The sequence below is a fragment of the Lampris incognitus genome, chromosome 5, assembly GCF_029633865.1.
Source record: "Lampris incognitus isolate fLamInc1 chromosome 5, fLamInc1.hap2, whole genome shotgun sequence".
In the NCBI taxonomy this organism is placed as follows: domain Eukaryota; kingdom Metazoa; phylum Chordata; class Actinopteri; order Lampriformes; family Lampridae; genus Lampris; species Lampris incognitus.
Genome location: NC_079215.1, coordinates 52633463 through 52649017, shown reverse-complemented (window position 1 = coordinate 52649017; position 15555 = coordinate 52633463). Strand labels below are relative to the sequence as shown.

Sequence of the window (15555 nt, the reverse complement as noted above, 5' to 3'; positions counted from 1 at the left end):
TGCCTCCCCAAAACTTAAAACAGCGGCGAGCAACTTTGCAGCCTCCTAAAACACCTTTGAAACCATCTCCCGCAGTGGGTTTTTCGCTATAACCTGCGACCACCTTGTTTACCACGCTGCCTTGGCGCGTGAATGCAGCACCAGGTTCCCTGTCTACGTGCATATGTTGAAGGAGGAAGATGGAGGAAGGAGGAGAGGAGAGGAGAGGAGAAGGAACTAGGGGAGGCGAGGAGAAATCCATGTTGACCAGGACATCTGGCCGGCACTTTATCAGAATCTCAGAAGCAGACAAGGATGGAGTGGCTTCCTGGTGAACACAGCACAGCCCCAGAGAGGCTTGCGAGACTTGAGAGCACTTAGTGGACACGCGAAAGTGCGCGCGCGCGCGCGCACGCACGCACGCAGATAAATACATTACCCACCGCTGCTTTACAGTGAAACGGAAGCTGCTAATGAGCACCATACAAAGTGTGCATTTGTTTGTCAAAACACAAACATCGCCTGTTTATTCTGGGCTATTTGGCCTCCTGCATGAGGCCATTTGCCCACTTAAATCCCACCAGACGTTGCTGCTCCTCAGAGGGAAAGGCAACGAAGACCACTTGGTCCGGGGATGCTCTACTCTGCAGTCAGCTAAGGTGCAGATCTTCCCCATCGCAGTCGTGAACGTGGCCAGCGGACAGCTGTCAGAATCGCCCCTGTAGCTGTGGGGTCGCGCTGCTCTGCATCATATAGAACCGGCCTCGGTCCCCGGCAGAGGACACGTTTATTCCTTCTATAGAAAAAAGCTAATTCGGCGACCTATTGGGGGTCGATCATAACTCCTGCATCAGTGACTGTGGACGCCACTTAAAGATGCCACCGGGACAACGCCTCGTCTACCGATCTGCCCCTCTCTGGGAGCGGGTCGGGAGAGAGAGAGGGAGAGAGAGAGAGAGAGAGAGAGAGAGAGAGAGAGAGAGAGAGAGAGAGAGAGAGAGAGAGAGAGAGAGAGAGAGAGAGAGAGAGAGAGAGAGAGAGAGAGAGAGAGAGAGAGAGAGATCAGCATCCGCATCTATTTCCGCCGGTCGTTACACGGCTGACCCGGCCAGTCGACAAACCGCAACGCACCCGACACACAGGCGCACCCCAAGCCCCCGCACATACTGTCACCCACCTGCCGTATGCGGTTCTGCTGCAGCGGCGGCTGGCCCCCCTCCGGGGAGGTGTTGTTTGACGAAGCCATCTTTAAGTCCCGGTCGGAGCCGCCGCCCCTGGCGTCACTGTCCTCCGAGCTCCTCGACATTCTCGGACGATGCCCGGCGTGTGCGTTGCGAGCATGCGTGGGTGTGTCCGCGCCTGTCGTCCGTGTTCGCGCGCTGGGTTCGTTCTCCGGACCTCCGCAGGATCGAGTGGATTCTTGTTTTGCCCTTCTTTCTTTTTTATTTTTTTACCTCCCCTCTCTCTCTCTCTCTCGCGCGCGCGCTCTCTCTCTCTCCCCTTTCTCCCCTCCCTCCTTTGCTGCTCTGCAGTAGCTGTAGCGGGGCTCCGCTGCTGGGGGGCTGGGTGAGGGTGGCCTATGGGCTGCAGAGTTAACTGTTGAGCATTTCGTGATAGGTCTGTCTAAAAAAAAAACAAAAAAAAAAAACAAAATGGATAATCAAACAAGAGCCACGAGCTTGTTTTCCATAGGCTCGTTACATCATTAAGTCATTATAGCCCCCACGCGTTCGGGGCTGGGCCTCTCGTCTGGGTAACGTAGGCCCCCCGGTTCTCTCGTCTTTCCGTCCTCCCTCCCTCTCTTCCTCCGCCGCCACGGTCTGGGGCTTTTCACAGGGCCGGTATTCAATAAAGGTTGGCAGGACAAAATCGATAACAGTGCTTAGGAACCATGATCAGACCGGATTGGGGGAGGGGGAGGGGGCTTCCACTCCCCCAAAAGTAGACCTTTTATCCAGAGCACGGGATACCCTATGCAGGTTTTCACTGAATACACTGTGGTTGGACCTTTTTGCTTTTTTTGGGGGGGGGGGGGTATGGTTTGAATGCCCCATCTGACTTCCTGTGGGCTACACCCATGTCAGAGCCCACTCCCTCTTTGGAGACGATGGGGTTTCAGGTGATGACACAATCTGAGCAACAACAACAACAAAAAAGAAAATGATGGATGGGTGAACTCCCCTTGTAAGAGATGAAGAGGAAAAACAGGGGTCCTGAGATGCAATGGAAACTGGGAGTTTCAAGCCGTTGCTGCTGCAAACTCTGACATGATGTAGCTCACACCGACCAGCCGACACATTAAAACCACTGACAGGTAAGTGACTAATATTATCTGGTTACAACGGCGCCTGTCGTGGGGTGGGATATAGTATTAGGAAGCAAGTGAACAGTCGGTTGTTGAAACTGACGAGCTGGAAGCAGGAAAAATGGGCAAGTGTAAGGATCTGAGCGACTCTGACAAGGGCCAAATCGCGATGGCTAGATGACTGGGTCAGAGCATCTCCAAAACGACAGGTCTTGTGGGGGTGTTCCTGGTATGAAGTGATCAGTACCTAGCAAGAGTGGTCCAAGGAAGGACAACCGTTGAACCGGCGACAGGGTCATGGGCACCCAAGGCTCATTGATGTGCGTGGAGAGCGAAAGCTAGCCCATGTGGACCGATCCCACGAAGGAGCTACTGTAGCACAAATTGCTGAGGAAGTTCATGCTGGCTATGATAGACAGGTGTCAGAACACACCGTGCATCACGGCTTGCTGCGTAGCCACAGACCGTTCAGAGGGCCCGTGATGACCCGTCCACCACCGAAGGCACCTACAACGGGCATGTGAGCATCAGAACTGGACCATGGAGCGATGGAAGAAGGTGGCCTGGCCTGATGAATCACCTTTTCTTTCGCATCATATGGACGGCCGCAGCGAGATGCTCTGGGCAATGTTCTGCTGGAAAACCTTGGGTCCTGGTATTCAAGTGGGGTTACTCTGACACGTACATACCACCTACCTAAACATTGTTGCAGACCAGGTACACCCCTTCATGAGTTCAAGGTGTTTCCTTGGCCTCCGAATTCCCCAGATCTCAGTCCAATCGAGCATCTGTGGGAGGTGCTGGAAAAACAAGTCTGATCCATGGAGGCCCCACCTTGCAACTCACAGGACTTAAAGGATCTGCTGCTAACGATTTGGTGCCAGATACCAGAGGACACCTTCAGAGGTTTTGTTGGGAGTCCATGCCTCGACAGGTCAGAGCTGTTTTGGCGGCACGAGTGGGGCCTACACAATATTAGGCAGGTGGTTTTAATGTTTTGGCTTATTGGTGCATGTCCGGTGCTGATCGGGGAAGATAAAAAGACCAGATTGCATTGTGGCGACGAGAGAACAATTCAATCTGTCATACAGGACTGGGATATAGGTCTAAATATCCGCAGCTTGACAGGTGACTTTGTTCACCAAAATAAGCCCAGTCCAAGATATATTCTGCAGCCTGGTCTATTAATCAGTCATACCAACAACGAATTATATATTAGATTATATATAAATTTTGAAGTCTAAGAAAGAGACTAATTCTTAATTTCTCATATTTTATTGCCCTTTTTCTTCCATCTGTCACCGCAGTCTAGAAATGCCTGTCCTGCAAATGTCTTTTCTGTTGGTCCAGTGATAAGGTAGACACACTGTGCCCTGTCATCAACAGTAATGAGGCTGATGGATATAGGCCCCAGAGAGAGAGCGAGAGAGCTGGATAATCTATATAGACTATTTATGTACATCCACACTCCCATTACCCAGGCTGGCTCTGTCCAGACACGCCTACTCCACTCTACTGTACATGTGATTTTCTAAGAAAACATCACGATCACATTTTCCATGTACAATGTATCTCACCTAGGAAACAATATTCATGAACATGAAACTATTCCCTGGCTGAAATGAATCAACCAGCTTCATGCACACTTATCCTCAGCAGCTCCCACCACTTTTTCTTTTTTAATCTTCTGCACCTCATTCTCAATGGTGCTGTAAATTAGCATGAAATTAAGAACACTGGAGGTGGGACAAACTCATTTCACTCGTTCTGGCAACCGTACTGACTATTTATCTCTGCAATTCAAAACGGCATTAGAATTAAGCCGCAGAACAATAAAGAAAAGAACATTAATTCATCTTCAAATTTAGCGGAAGGGTCATTCAAACACTATGCATTCGCCACCCTCGTATCCCTGCTGTTGCTGCTGAGACTCATACGTGGCCATGGTTCCGACATAGGCTTCTAACCTGGGTGCAAAATGCATTCAAGCACAGCTAAAACCCGAAAATAAAATGCTAAGCGCATCTTCAACATCCGGTCATCACAAAAATCACACAAATGCAGAGGTTAATCTACAGGATGGCAAATGACTGTACCCCACTGTTTGAAGATCTTCCCCCTAAAGCAAGTTTTGTCCTGAGGACAGTCAGTTGAATAGTTGCACATCCCATTTCAACCGAGTCACCGGTCTCAACTGTATAGGTGACATTTTGTAAATCGGTTTGACTACGGAGTCTGTAGGACTAAATAGCCCAGACGACTCCATAGACTATTGCAATAGTTCCCCTTCTGGTCCTTGGGTACCACCAGTACTCCCAGTTTGTCATTAGATTCATCTGTTGTTCCGGGTCCAAAACCTCCCTGATTGGAGGCTGGAATAACCGGAACAACAAGTGAATGTAATGAAGCGCCTGAAAGAATAGAAAACCAGCAGTTACTAGTTTACTGGATCAGAGAAGTATTCAAGCATGTGCCAGACAGCCATGTGTATGCCGTTTTTCTTTCCAACCCAGTGCTCCACCTGCTGATTTCACTGTCTAACACGGCTTCAACTTGACGGAGGACATCAGCAAAAACGAGTCAGTGTGGGCTGGAAAGAAAACTTGCATACACACATGGCCCTCCAAGGGACATGGATGGGCACCACTTGCTCTACTAGGTCTACACACAAATGTATGACAGATGCTTAAAAAATATATAATACTTTATTAGACATCTACAAGACAAACAAGACAGAATCCAGCTGCTGCCAATCAATGGCAGCGGTACCGAAACCATCAACAACAAAAACAGCACCAGTTTGGAAAGCTTATGAGTACTACTGTTTTCTGAGTGTTTTACTGGGGGGAGAGTTGGTCCAACGTGTCATGGGAACGGCTGGAAAGGTGGGCCTCGAGGATTTCTCCGAACAGATTCCTTTTTAACAAGCTGTAGGCCATGGGAAGCAGCTGCCTAATCACCTTGTAGAAGTACTGCAGGGAGAGACGAAACCAAAGATTAATAATGGTTTACCCCGACCTAAAATGTGGTTGAGTTTGCAACTCCAAAATGAAAGCTGCTGTACGGCCGAAATGTGAAGAGAACATCTCTGATCATTATATTCAAGTATTCATTAAAAGTAGACATCAAATAAAAGGTTAAAGATATATTTTGAGATAAGGAGCCTAATTTCCCTAGTTAGGGTGAGATAGCCTCTAAGTAAATGTTTGTTGGAGTAATACCCCTTAATGGAAGGGGTTTGACTACCTTATCGGAGTTGAGAAACAGGGCAGTAGTATATCGGGCTGGGTGTCATTTGGATTATAATCAATCCAGATCTTACGTTCCCATGTTCTTATGAAGACCTAAGATGCTTTAAACGTAAAAACTACCTTTATTGTTTACAGTGTTAGGCTGCTACATCTAGTAAAATGGTTGATTACAAGGCATCCTTACCTTCATTTTGTAACCAAATGGAAAAATAAAAATACTGTTGTATTGTTATGATAAAAGTTTTAACCAATATTTACATGATAGGATATGTCCAGTAAATAACTGGTTATCAACAATGCGTTTTCCCTACCAAATTGCAAGTGACTAGACTTGAGAAGGAATTTCACCCCTTCACGACACATCTCGTCACGTCTCCCAAGCTCACCTCCCCCTTCATTACAACGGTAATTGGGGGTTTCTCTACCAAGAGCTGTCTGGGAATCAACTGGGGAGGGGAGATATTACTCTGTGAACAATTATCTAAGACTAATATATAATACATATCATTCTCTCGCTTACCATAAAAATGTTGAGTGTCCGATGATTATGCACTTGTACTCGAGTACAAGTTGCAAATTGTAATGGCACTACTTGTATCTGAGGTGTTATGGCTGGGATAGACATCCACAACAGTACATACGTAATTCATACCATACAAAATACTGCCATTCTGCAATGACCAGTAAGCTGTATTTCCACGGACTTTAGTGAAACTCATACACACGCTAGGGTGCTTGCTCCGGTCAGCTGTGTCATAAACAGTATGCATGCTTTACTGACATGACATAACCAGTGATGAAGGCAATACCTAATCCCCAACCCTAACAGAAAACCTCTGACCACAATAATGCCGTTTCTCATAGCTTGCATATATAGAGTACAGTAGAGCAAACGGGCCTAAATGTTAAAGTACCTATTTTTGTATGTCTAACATTGCAACAGTTTGAAGAAGTGAGGAAAGTGTTGGGCATAATAGATTTTAACTCTTAAGTGTGTGTGTGTGTGTGTGTGTGTGTGTATAAGCACCAATTAGCGAGACTCACATGGGAGCCATAGCAGAACAGGTCTATTCCTAGCTCATAACCCATGCCATAGTCACATTCATCATTGGCAAACTGGACAAAAGTGATCATCTCCTGGAGAGGCCTGAAGGCCTTCACCCGCTCTTCGTCATTCCGAGCTTCGGCAATAGATTTACAGATCTTCTTGAGGCCAGCTAGAGAATGGAGCAGAAAATGAAAAGGCCAGTTATTGCGTTATCTTTATTAGGTTCATTGGCTCGGCATTAAATCTTAAAATTGTATACTTAGATGTTCACTAGGAGTTCCTTGGAAAATTTGTCAGCAACAGAGAAATAATGTTTGCACTATTTCAAATAACATTTTGATGCCACAGAATCAGATGCTGCTTTGCGTGATTACACCACACCAAACATCCTGTCAAAGCTAATTCAAACTACTGAAAACAGTAACGGTACCTGCTCTGACACTGTGTGCAAAATGAAGTCATTCAATGCTGAGGCAACAGAGCACATCAACTTTTTTTTTATGCTTAACAATATACATTTCATCTGCAAGTGAGAAGTCCCTTCCATAGAGCCACAAATGAAAAGGAGACAATTATACAATAAACTAATAAGACATCAAAATATATAAAATGGTTTGGGCCTCACCATCTGTTTCTGGTAGTTCTCTGTATCCCACATCATTCTTGTCTACAGGCACAACAATGCCAGCACCGTGGAATGTCTTGGTGACCACCTGTGGTATAATAAAGGCATCTTCTCAAGCTGTTGCCAAATGGCTGCATGTTATGGTTCAGCACATGGCAAGATTAATCTTGCGGAAACGCTGTTGTATTGGACAGAATACAGCTGAGTATGACAATAACAATGGGAGATTTGGGTGATGGTGAATATAAACAACCAAGGTTATGAGACTGATTGACCATGACAGTTCAAATAGCCCATTAAGTATAACAAGAATGTATCCATACAGATCAGGCTGATTTGACACAAAAATGTGAATACAACTCTTTGCAATCTGCAAAAAGGCCTTCAACAAAACATAGGTGCAATGCACTGTATCTACAAGATCAAAAGGAGCATAACAGTAAGAGTCACAGAGTATGTTTCAAAACCTGGACTTATAAAATGTTGGTCAATTTAGCCAATTACCTTCTTGTCCCTCTGCTTCATGCCTTTGGTCTTTTGTTCCAGAGAGAGACCTAGAATCTCTGCTCTGCCTTTCAGCTTAGCCTCCAGGCTCTCAACAGCTTTTCCCTCTGCCTTCCGGCTGTGTCTCTCTTTCCTCTTCCTTAATAGGTAAAGGCTTTTGGAGGAATCAACAAAAATGAGAAGAGGGTTAAATGGAAAGAGTATCCAAGAAAGAATTGTTTCAAAAGAAATTGCATTTGGCATTCACAGATAGAGAGACACAAAAAGAGTAGGGTAGTAGATTTGACCAATTTCAGTATGATGTGGTGGCCCATACTTACTAAACAGCGGCAAACAAGTTGTCCCCCATCTGTGCTATGGAAAAACCCTTCTTGGCTTCATTCTCCCCAACAAACGAAGGAAGAGCATCTGGAGTGTCTCTAATAAGATTGGATTTCAGAGACAATAAAATGACCACCTACATGGAGTCATATGTAGTTGATCCAGTGCATCCATCCTCAATCTGCATCCTAACAGCTGCTGCAATTACTCCCAGACAGTGACTCAGAAGCCTGTCAGGTTATATTTACATTGCTGCACTGCAATATTTACACCAGAGTTTTATGATTTATGAATACAATCAAAGCAACTTTTTTCTTCTAAAATAAGATTATTTTCTCCACAGCACTGTGGGTGTCAAGATGTACAGTAGAAATCAGTGTGCCGAACCCAAGAAAATCACTGCACAAATTTAAAAAATAAAAATAAAATAAAATTTAGGACTCCCAAAATCCATTTGCTTCATTCATTTTCTAAGAACTCCCATCCCCACAAATACATTAATATAATCAGAAGTAGACTATTACCACACTCAAACATTTTGGAAGATAACAAACCAGTGTCCAAATATAGCACTGTTGCTACGTCACTAAATTGCAGCCTGTCTAACCACAAATACTAGCCTTTTGTTTGAAGGTTTAGTAGGATTCTGTGGATTTCCAGACATATGTAGTTATTCGTGTTACCTGCTGGATGGACTCATATTTGAAAAAAAAATTAAAACAAGACCAACATTTCAGGTAAACTTCTGAAAGGCTGGAAGTTCCATACCTGTAATAGCCCATGTGATCTAAGCTGAAGCCATTTCGGGTATAGAGAAACATATACTGGTTGCATTTACAGTATAATTAACACTGTCATACACACAAGTCTCAAAATAAAGACTACTCTGCCAATATTTTTAAAACGCATTTAACTATGTGCAATCCAAAACTGCTGGTCTTTCATATGCCCTGAAGGACTATACTGAACCAATACTTGTCTTGTTCACCAACTATACTCCATTAATTAACACAATTCAAACTCTTTTGCAAACGTTGACTAGTTTTTTACCTGTAATAGCCCATATGATGTTGGGTTTCCCCACAACCCTGAAGGATGGTCTGGAATTCAGGAGGGTCATAGAAGTACCTCCAGTGTAGGTGGAAGTTGGGCTGAGGATTCTGGCAACTTTTGTGAGCCTCTGCCAGAATGTCAAATGGACCAACCAGCCGCAAACCCAGAGTGCCCATCAGTGCATCTAGCGATTGAGATCAATCACATCAAGAATGATACTGAGATCCATGTATTTTATGGCAAAAACACAGTGCCTTAGTGCATTCAACACAAATTACTTTTTGTCAGGCGATTGCAACAGTAAGTGGCCTAGTTGTGGGCTCCTGATGTCAACGGATATGACGTTACCAGACAGTGGGAATAGACGTCAAATTACCCATAAGTACTATGGGCAACAAGAACGAGCACCTAAAGAAAAGAGCATACCCCGGGGATTTTCTGGGCAGAGCCCCTTGCAGAAGTCCCAGAAATGGTACAGATCTTCTGGCATTTGAAGCTTGTACAGTTTTGCCACCTCTTCTCGCAGGTCTGCACCCACCTCTGACGACGGTATGGCAGTCGAATCATCGGGACGGGCTTTCTTCGATTCCCCACTGCCTGCCTCTGATCCCTTAAGCAAATATATTACAAAGTCATTTTAGTGCTCGGTCGTTCGCAGACGTCACCAAGAAGCCAGCAGAGGGCGCCCTTCTTAACGTTACATTTCGTATAGGAGGAGGCAGACCGTCCAGGGCAGCAAGATCACGCGTGACTTACTCCCACGTGAACTCCACGCCTATTCAGCAATATCGGTTTTTATTCGGCGTCCTAAGCGGCGCCCCAAAGCTGACGAATCATATTGCGGCTGGCAGCGAAGCAAAGTCTGCGCTTTAGCCGGTTAAACACGCCTCGCCTCTACTTTAGTCGTCTCTTGTGCGGTAACAATATCGTAAACACAGATCACAGAGCGGTTTGACAAATCGATAGATTTCACGTTCTGTCGGCAAATTCAAACGTTTCAGCCGAGCTGCTGCAGCGGGACTGGCTAATTAACGGCCACGCTGCGGGCTACGCTGCACGGACGGCGTCGGTATCGGATTCGACCGAAAGACGTCGTTTGTGCACCAAAAAGCGGCCAGAGCGCTTGACTAATAAAGCCACGCTTAAAAGTCGATGCTGGCGGGTCACGATAACTCCGGAGCCATTTTTTTAAATTTACCTGACTGGATTTTGCTTTTCTTTTCGCGCGCCCTGTCATATTCCTGCTCGCGTCCGCCTGTCTTCTTTTGTATCGATAAGTAGCCGCACCGATCCGTACTAATGCGCAATACTGACCTCGCATGGCCCGGAGGGTTCACTGCAGCTTTTTAACCATCCTCTATTTTATTTAAGACAGTATTTTTCTCGCACGACTATTGTACGAATAACGCCCAGCTAAACCCCTAGTAGTGCATGCAATGCACATGGCAATAAAAGGAATTTCTGATACAGCAGCTTCTATAACAATGGATTCATGCAATACATTTAAGTAGGTGGAATCAGTTCACCTGGATACAACGTTTAATGACAGATACTTTTCATCACTCATCCAAGTCAGTGTTTCTCAACCGGGAGTCCGCGGACCCCTAGTGGTCCGTGGTGTAATTGCAATCCGTGAAAATAAAATATCTTTAAAAAAAAGATCCTATGACATTTATAGAAATAGGATTATTTTACTCAAATGTGACTGAGACCTTTATCTACCTAAACTATAAAGGGTAACATGACTTTTTTCTCTAATCACATCTGTTTCACAAATGTAATTTATTGTATTTTAATAAGAGATCTCGCTCCCGTTTGCATTGTTAAAAGTTACTGCATAAAAATTCTGTTGTTACATATATCTGAAAGTTACTGCATAAGAATTCTGTTTTGTTACATATATCTGAAAGTTACTGCATAAGAATTCTGTTTTGTTAACTATATCTAAGTTACAACTGAAAGCTCTTATTTTTGCCCCAAAGAGTGAATAAATGCTATAATGCAGTTTAAAATGCAGTTTCAACTGCTTCTATCAAATTGCAACCCCCCTCCCCCAAGATCAGGTGGAGGGGTCCTCAGGGTGGATCAAAAATACGCAGGGGGTCCAGGACCCCAAAAGGGTTGAGAACCACTGATCTAAGTGACAGCTTCAGTCTGAACTGACTGCAGGTATCCCCACCCTTACAAAGGACACAGCTGCATAACAACCGAAACCAACGACCAGTTTCATATGCAAACATGGGTGTGACCATTAATTAGAGTTACAATGGCCGTGTATACTAGTCACATAGGATTTGGGAATATTTGCAATCACAGCATTGTAAGATGGCGACAGATGTACTCTTAGCCCCCCAGTTCAGGGATGGTCAATCCCTCTTGACATAGATGGCCACTTTGACTACCTGTTCAAACCAGCGTTCCTCCTTATCAAGGATGTGCACATCTTCATCCTTGAAAGACTGGCCGCTGGTCTGTAGATGGGTACCCTGTTTGCAAATGGGCAAACAGGGAAAAGGGTTTATGCAAAGTTAAACGGGAATTGTACATAGGGGGCATTAGTTGATGGCCTAATCTCAATGCATGGGGATCTGGGAGCCTCGTCAGCAATTGTAAATCTATTAACAAGTCATTTTTTCTATAGCCTTTAGTTTAATAGAAGAATTTACTTGCTTGTGGTATGTAAAGCAATTGCAAGTTGTTTGAGGGACAATAGCCCTGCACAGAGCTTTTATAATGTAGCAAAGTGGATCTCGATGTTGGCAGGGGCTTGTTGGCTATAGGAGTTGGTCACTCTACCCAGGAAAACAAGGCCTACACCATGGATCATTCCCAGCCTCCCCCCTCGCCTCTCAAACCCTCATACCCGCCCAAACAAACCAAGGACAATCTTCCCGCGGTCAGCATTACAGGACATACTAGGGACGACTGGGTCCTTACCCCCCGCAGCTCGGCACTGCACTGCCAGTGTTTGGAAAGGGTCGGGAATATCTGAAAAAAGTAAAGCAATCGTTGTCAGTCATGACATTTCATCGTTTATACAAAGCCAATTATTTTTTTGATAAGTATACTAGAGACACCTATTATATATTCTGGTTTTGTGTCTCTAGCATAGAAATAGAAAAAAGCTATGGATAGTACACCCTGTGGACCCACCACCCGCGGGGATGAGCATTAGGGTGGGGCGCAAAGGCGGGACCGGGGCATGCCGACTTCCGGCATCGCAGACTGGTCCAGGTGGCCCAACTGGGAGGAGACCCCGGGGTAGACCCAGAACTCGCTGGAGGGAGAGCATGTCCAATCTGGCTTGGGAACGCCTTGGGATCCCCCAGGAGGAGCTGGAGGGTGTCGCCGGGGATAGAGATGTCTGGAGTGCCCTACTTAGCTTGCTGCCACCCGATCCCGCAGAAGCGACTGATGATGAGAGAGAGAGGAGATCTATAGATAGTAAAACTTTAAAGTTTTTGCATGTATTTGTGAAGAAACAGAGTGCTGATTTGCTTGATCTTAACAGTATTCAGTTTCTGATGAAGTGATTGTGTCGGTGGAAGCTTATTCCTCTTGGAAGATATTTTTGTTATTATTACATCTTCTGCACTTGGTTCAACAAGGTGAACGACCCACACAGAGCTCTGATGATTTAATAGGGTACCTGACAGAGCACCGCAGAACCTTTCTCCGGCGAGTGGATGAGAGCCAATGTTCCCATCAACCCATTTTCCACTAATCAGAGATTGACCTTAAGAAATATTGCAAAGGTGAACCATATCGTAGCTGATAGAGACAGCGGAAAAACTGCGCCAGAGGACACACAGCTCCTGTCAGTACTAAATTCAGGTTACCATTTCATGCAGATCAAAAAAAAGAAGCTGGTGGCAAATGCAGACACACAGAGGTTTCACATCACTCACACAAAACCGAAGCATCGAGCCTTGTTACTGTACGTGGGGTTACCATGATAATACAGGTTACATGTGACACCTGCTTAACCTACCAAGAGGGCAGATCCCTCATGACCAGACCAGATGTTTCTACTGGGCACTGACATTTAGTGGAGAGAACTGCTTGCAGAGGCTGGAGGCACTGGAAACCTTGCACTTGTAGAGGGGGTTTTTAGCAAATTTGTATGTGCAGAAAAGGAGGAAAGGAGTGACTGGTTGTCTCTCGACTTGTGCCATTGCCTCTCTGCTCTGAGCTCAGAGCTTAGCCCTAACCTCCCCCCAGGGCATCGATGAGCCACGAACACGACAGTTCTCCTCGAACTGGTTTAGTGACAAGAGGTTAAAAGTTGTCGGGTGCTGAGGATAGGTTTGAGCATAGCGCAGCATGTGCACAGTCGGCATCAAGAGCTGCCAAGTCTTGCATACGAAGAAGACTCAAAGACACTGAAGCTGATAGGTTAGTAGGAGACAGAGAGCAGATGTTGGGACGGAAGATAAACAGGGTAAGGGGGGTAGGAGTAGCGGGAGGGAGGGAAATGGAGACTTGAAGACGGTGTGTAAGGGGGTTCATGTGAGGTGTGAGGAAGCACAGCTGTGAGTTAGGATGAGGTCAAGTTATTGGTGGTGGCTGAGGTATTTAGTAGGGATAGGTCAAAGGAAGGCGGCATGGTTGTGCAGTGGTTACCACGGTCGCCTCACAGTAAGAAGGTCCTGGGTTCGAGCCCCGGGGTAGTCCACCCTTGGGGGTCGTCCTGGGTCATCCTCTGTGTGAAGTTTGCATGTTCTCCCCGTGTCTGCGTGGGTTTCCTCTGGCAGCTCCGGTTTCCTCCCACAGTCCAAAGACACGTAGGTCAGGCGAATCAGCCATACTAAATTGTCCCTAGGTATGAATGTGTGTGTGTGTGTGTGTGTGTGTGTGTGTGTGTGTGTGTGTGTGTGTGTGTGTGTATGTTGACCCTGTGTGATGGCCTGGCGCCCTGTCCAGGGTGTCTCCCCGCCTGCCGCTCAATGACTGCCGGGATAGGCTCCAGCATCCCCGCGACCCTGAGAGCAGGATAAGCGGTTCGGATAATGGATGGATGGAGGTCAAAGGAAGCCCAAAGGTGGAGGAAGTCAGAGGCTTGTGCTTTATCAAGGTGAATACCAAAATCACTGAGGGTAAGTAACAGAGCAACCATCCTAACACGGTTGATGAAGTAACACGTCAAACTCCTCAAGAAAGTTTTTTATTGGACCACGGGGTGTGTGGAGAAACAAGAGTATGAGCCTCCCTGGCTGAGCAACAGAGGCTAACCCTAACAGGACAGAAGCTAACCCTGACCCTCCTCTTTAAGATTCCCTCCAAGAATCTCATTGCTGGGTTAACCCAGGTAAAAACGATGAAAAATAGTGTTCGTTTCATTTGATTCCAGTACATTTATTGGGTATATTAACTTTAAAATCACACCACAGCAGAATAATCTCATACAACACCAGAGTGACTCAGTGTAATGAGGCGGTAACCTCAGTACTACAACAAAACACACAGTCGGCATACAGCATTCAAAGCATCCTTCAGACAATACATGGAATTCACTTCAGTGTTTTACTTCAGTGTTACAAAGCAGCTCTCAGATAAAACACAAACTGTAAGGCTTTGTGAACAACACTGGTGCCATAAGAGTTACAGAGTTGATATACATGTGGGTTTCAACAGAGTCACTGTAACGGAGACGACCTTTTTCCAATGCCGTATTTTCATCCCTCTTTTATCAAAACCTGCTTGAAGGAAATGCAAATAAAGCACCAATCAGGATCCAGACACCTTTTCAAATGAAAAATTTTAGTGGATATTTCAGAGGTTATTTTTTCTTTGTAGACTTGCAGATTCTGTTTAATATGAGGTGTGCTGACAATGACTGGAAAATACTGCCGTCAAATCTGGCATAAAGCACTCTGACCGATGAATATGCTTCACAAAAGAACATTTTACAACGTGCAAAATGAAAATGGGTCCAGAAACAAAGTAAAATGTGTAGAGATGTGTACTGGTCCTTAAGAACCTTCAACGCGGTATTTACATCTAACGGATTCACCGCAACGAAATCAACACGTGCATTATCCGTCCCTGGAAATGAACAGCCACAGAAACAAACAGAAAACCCAGCCATACGTTCTGCACTGTGCATTTCTCTGATTCAGTGATACGCCTCCCTAACAGAGAGGAAGAAATGGTTGATTTGAATATGTCTCTCCCTGGTGGCTGCGTTAAACTGTACAGCTCCATGAGCATCATGGCCCCTCCAATCACCATGCACGTGTTTAAATAATACATGTGGGTTTGTTATGCCCTCTGCAGAGTTACCTTCCTTTAGCAGTTTTGGTTTATATTCGTCCAATAACGTCTTACTAAGGGTGTAAATCTAAAAAAAAAAAAAAAGGAGCATGATTTCCTTTAATTGACAATGCCAGATATGTACCCTTAAATAAATTAAGATTCCACAATTCTTGACATTTCTTTTTTAACTTCCCATAAAACTGTTAGGTCGAAA

The 15555-nt window shown here is 45.3% G+C and overlaps 1 protein-coding gene across 1 annotated transcript; it reads right to left on the bottom strand.

Moving 5' to 3' along the window:
• Positions 1-5007: 5007 nt before the first annotated feature.
• Positions 5008-10339, bottom strand: LOC130113363 (histone PARylation factor 1). The gene is made up of 8 exons (XM_056280949.1): positions 10285-10339; positions 9513-9696; positions 9084-9270; positions 8033-8131; positions 7713-7866; positions 7209-7296; positions 6580-6752; positions 5008-5256 (listed from the first exon to the last, which is right to left on the bottom strand). Exons 1-8 carry the CDS (start codon positions 10321-10323, stop codon positions 5122-5124), a joined length of 1059 nt encoding a protein of 352 aa, XP_056136924.1. The 5' UTR covers positions 10324-10339; the 3' UTR covers positions 5008-5121.
• Positions 10340-15555: the final 5216 nt, after the last annotated feature.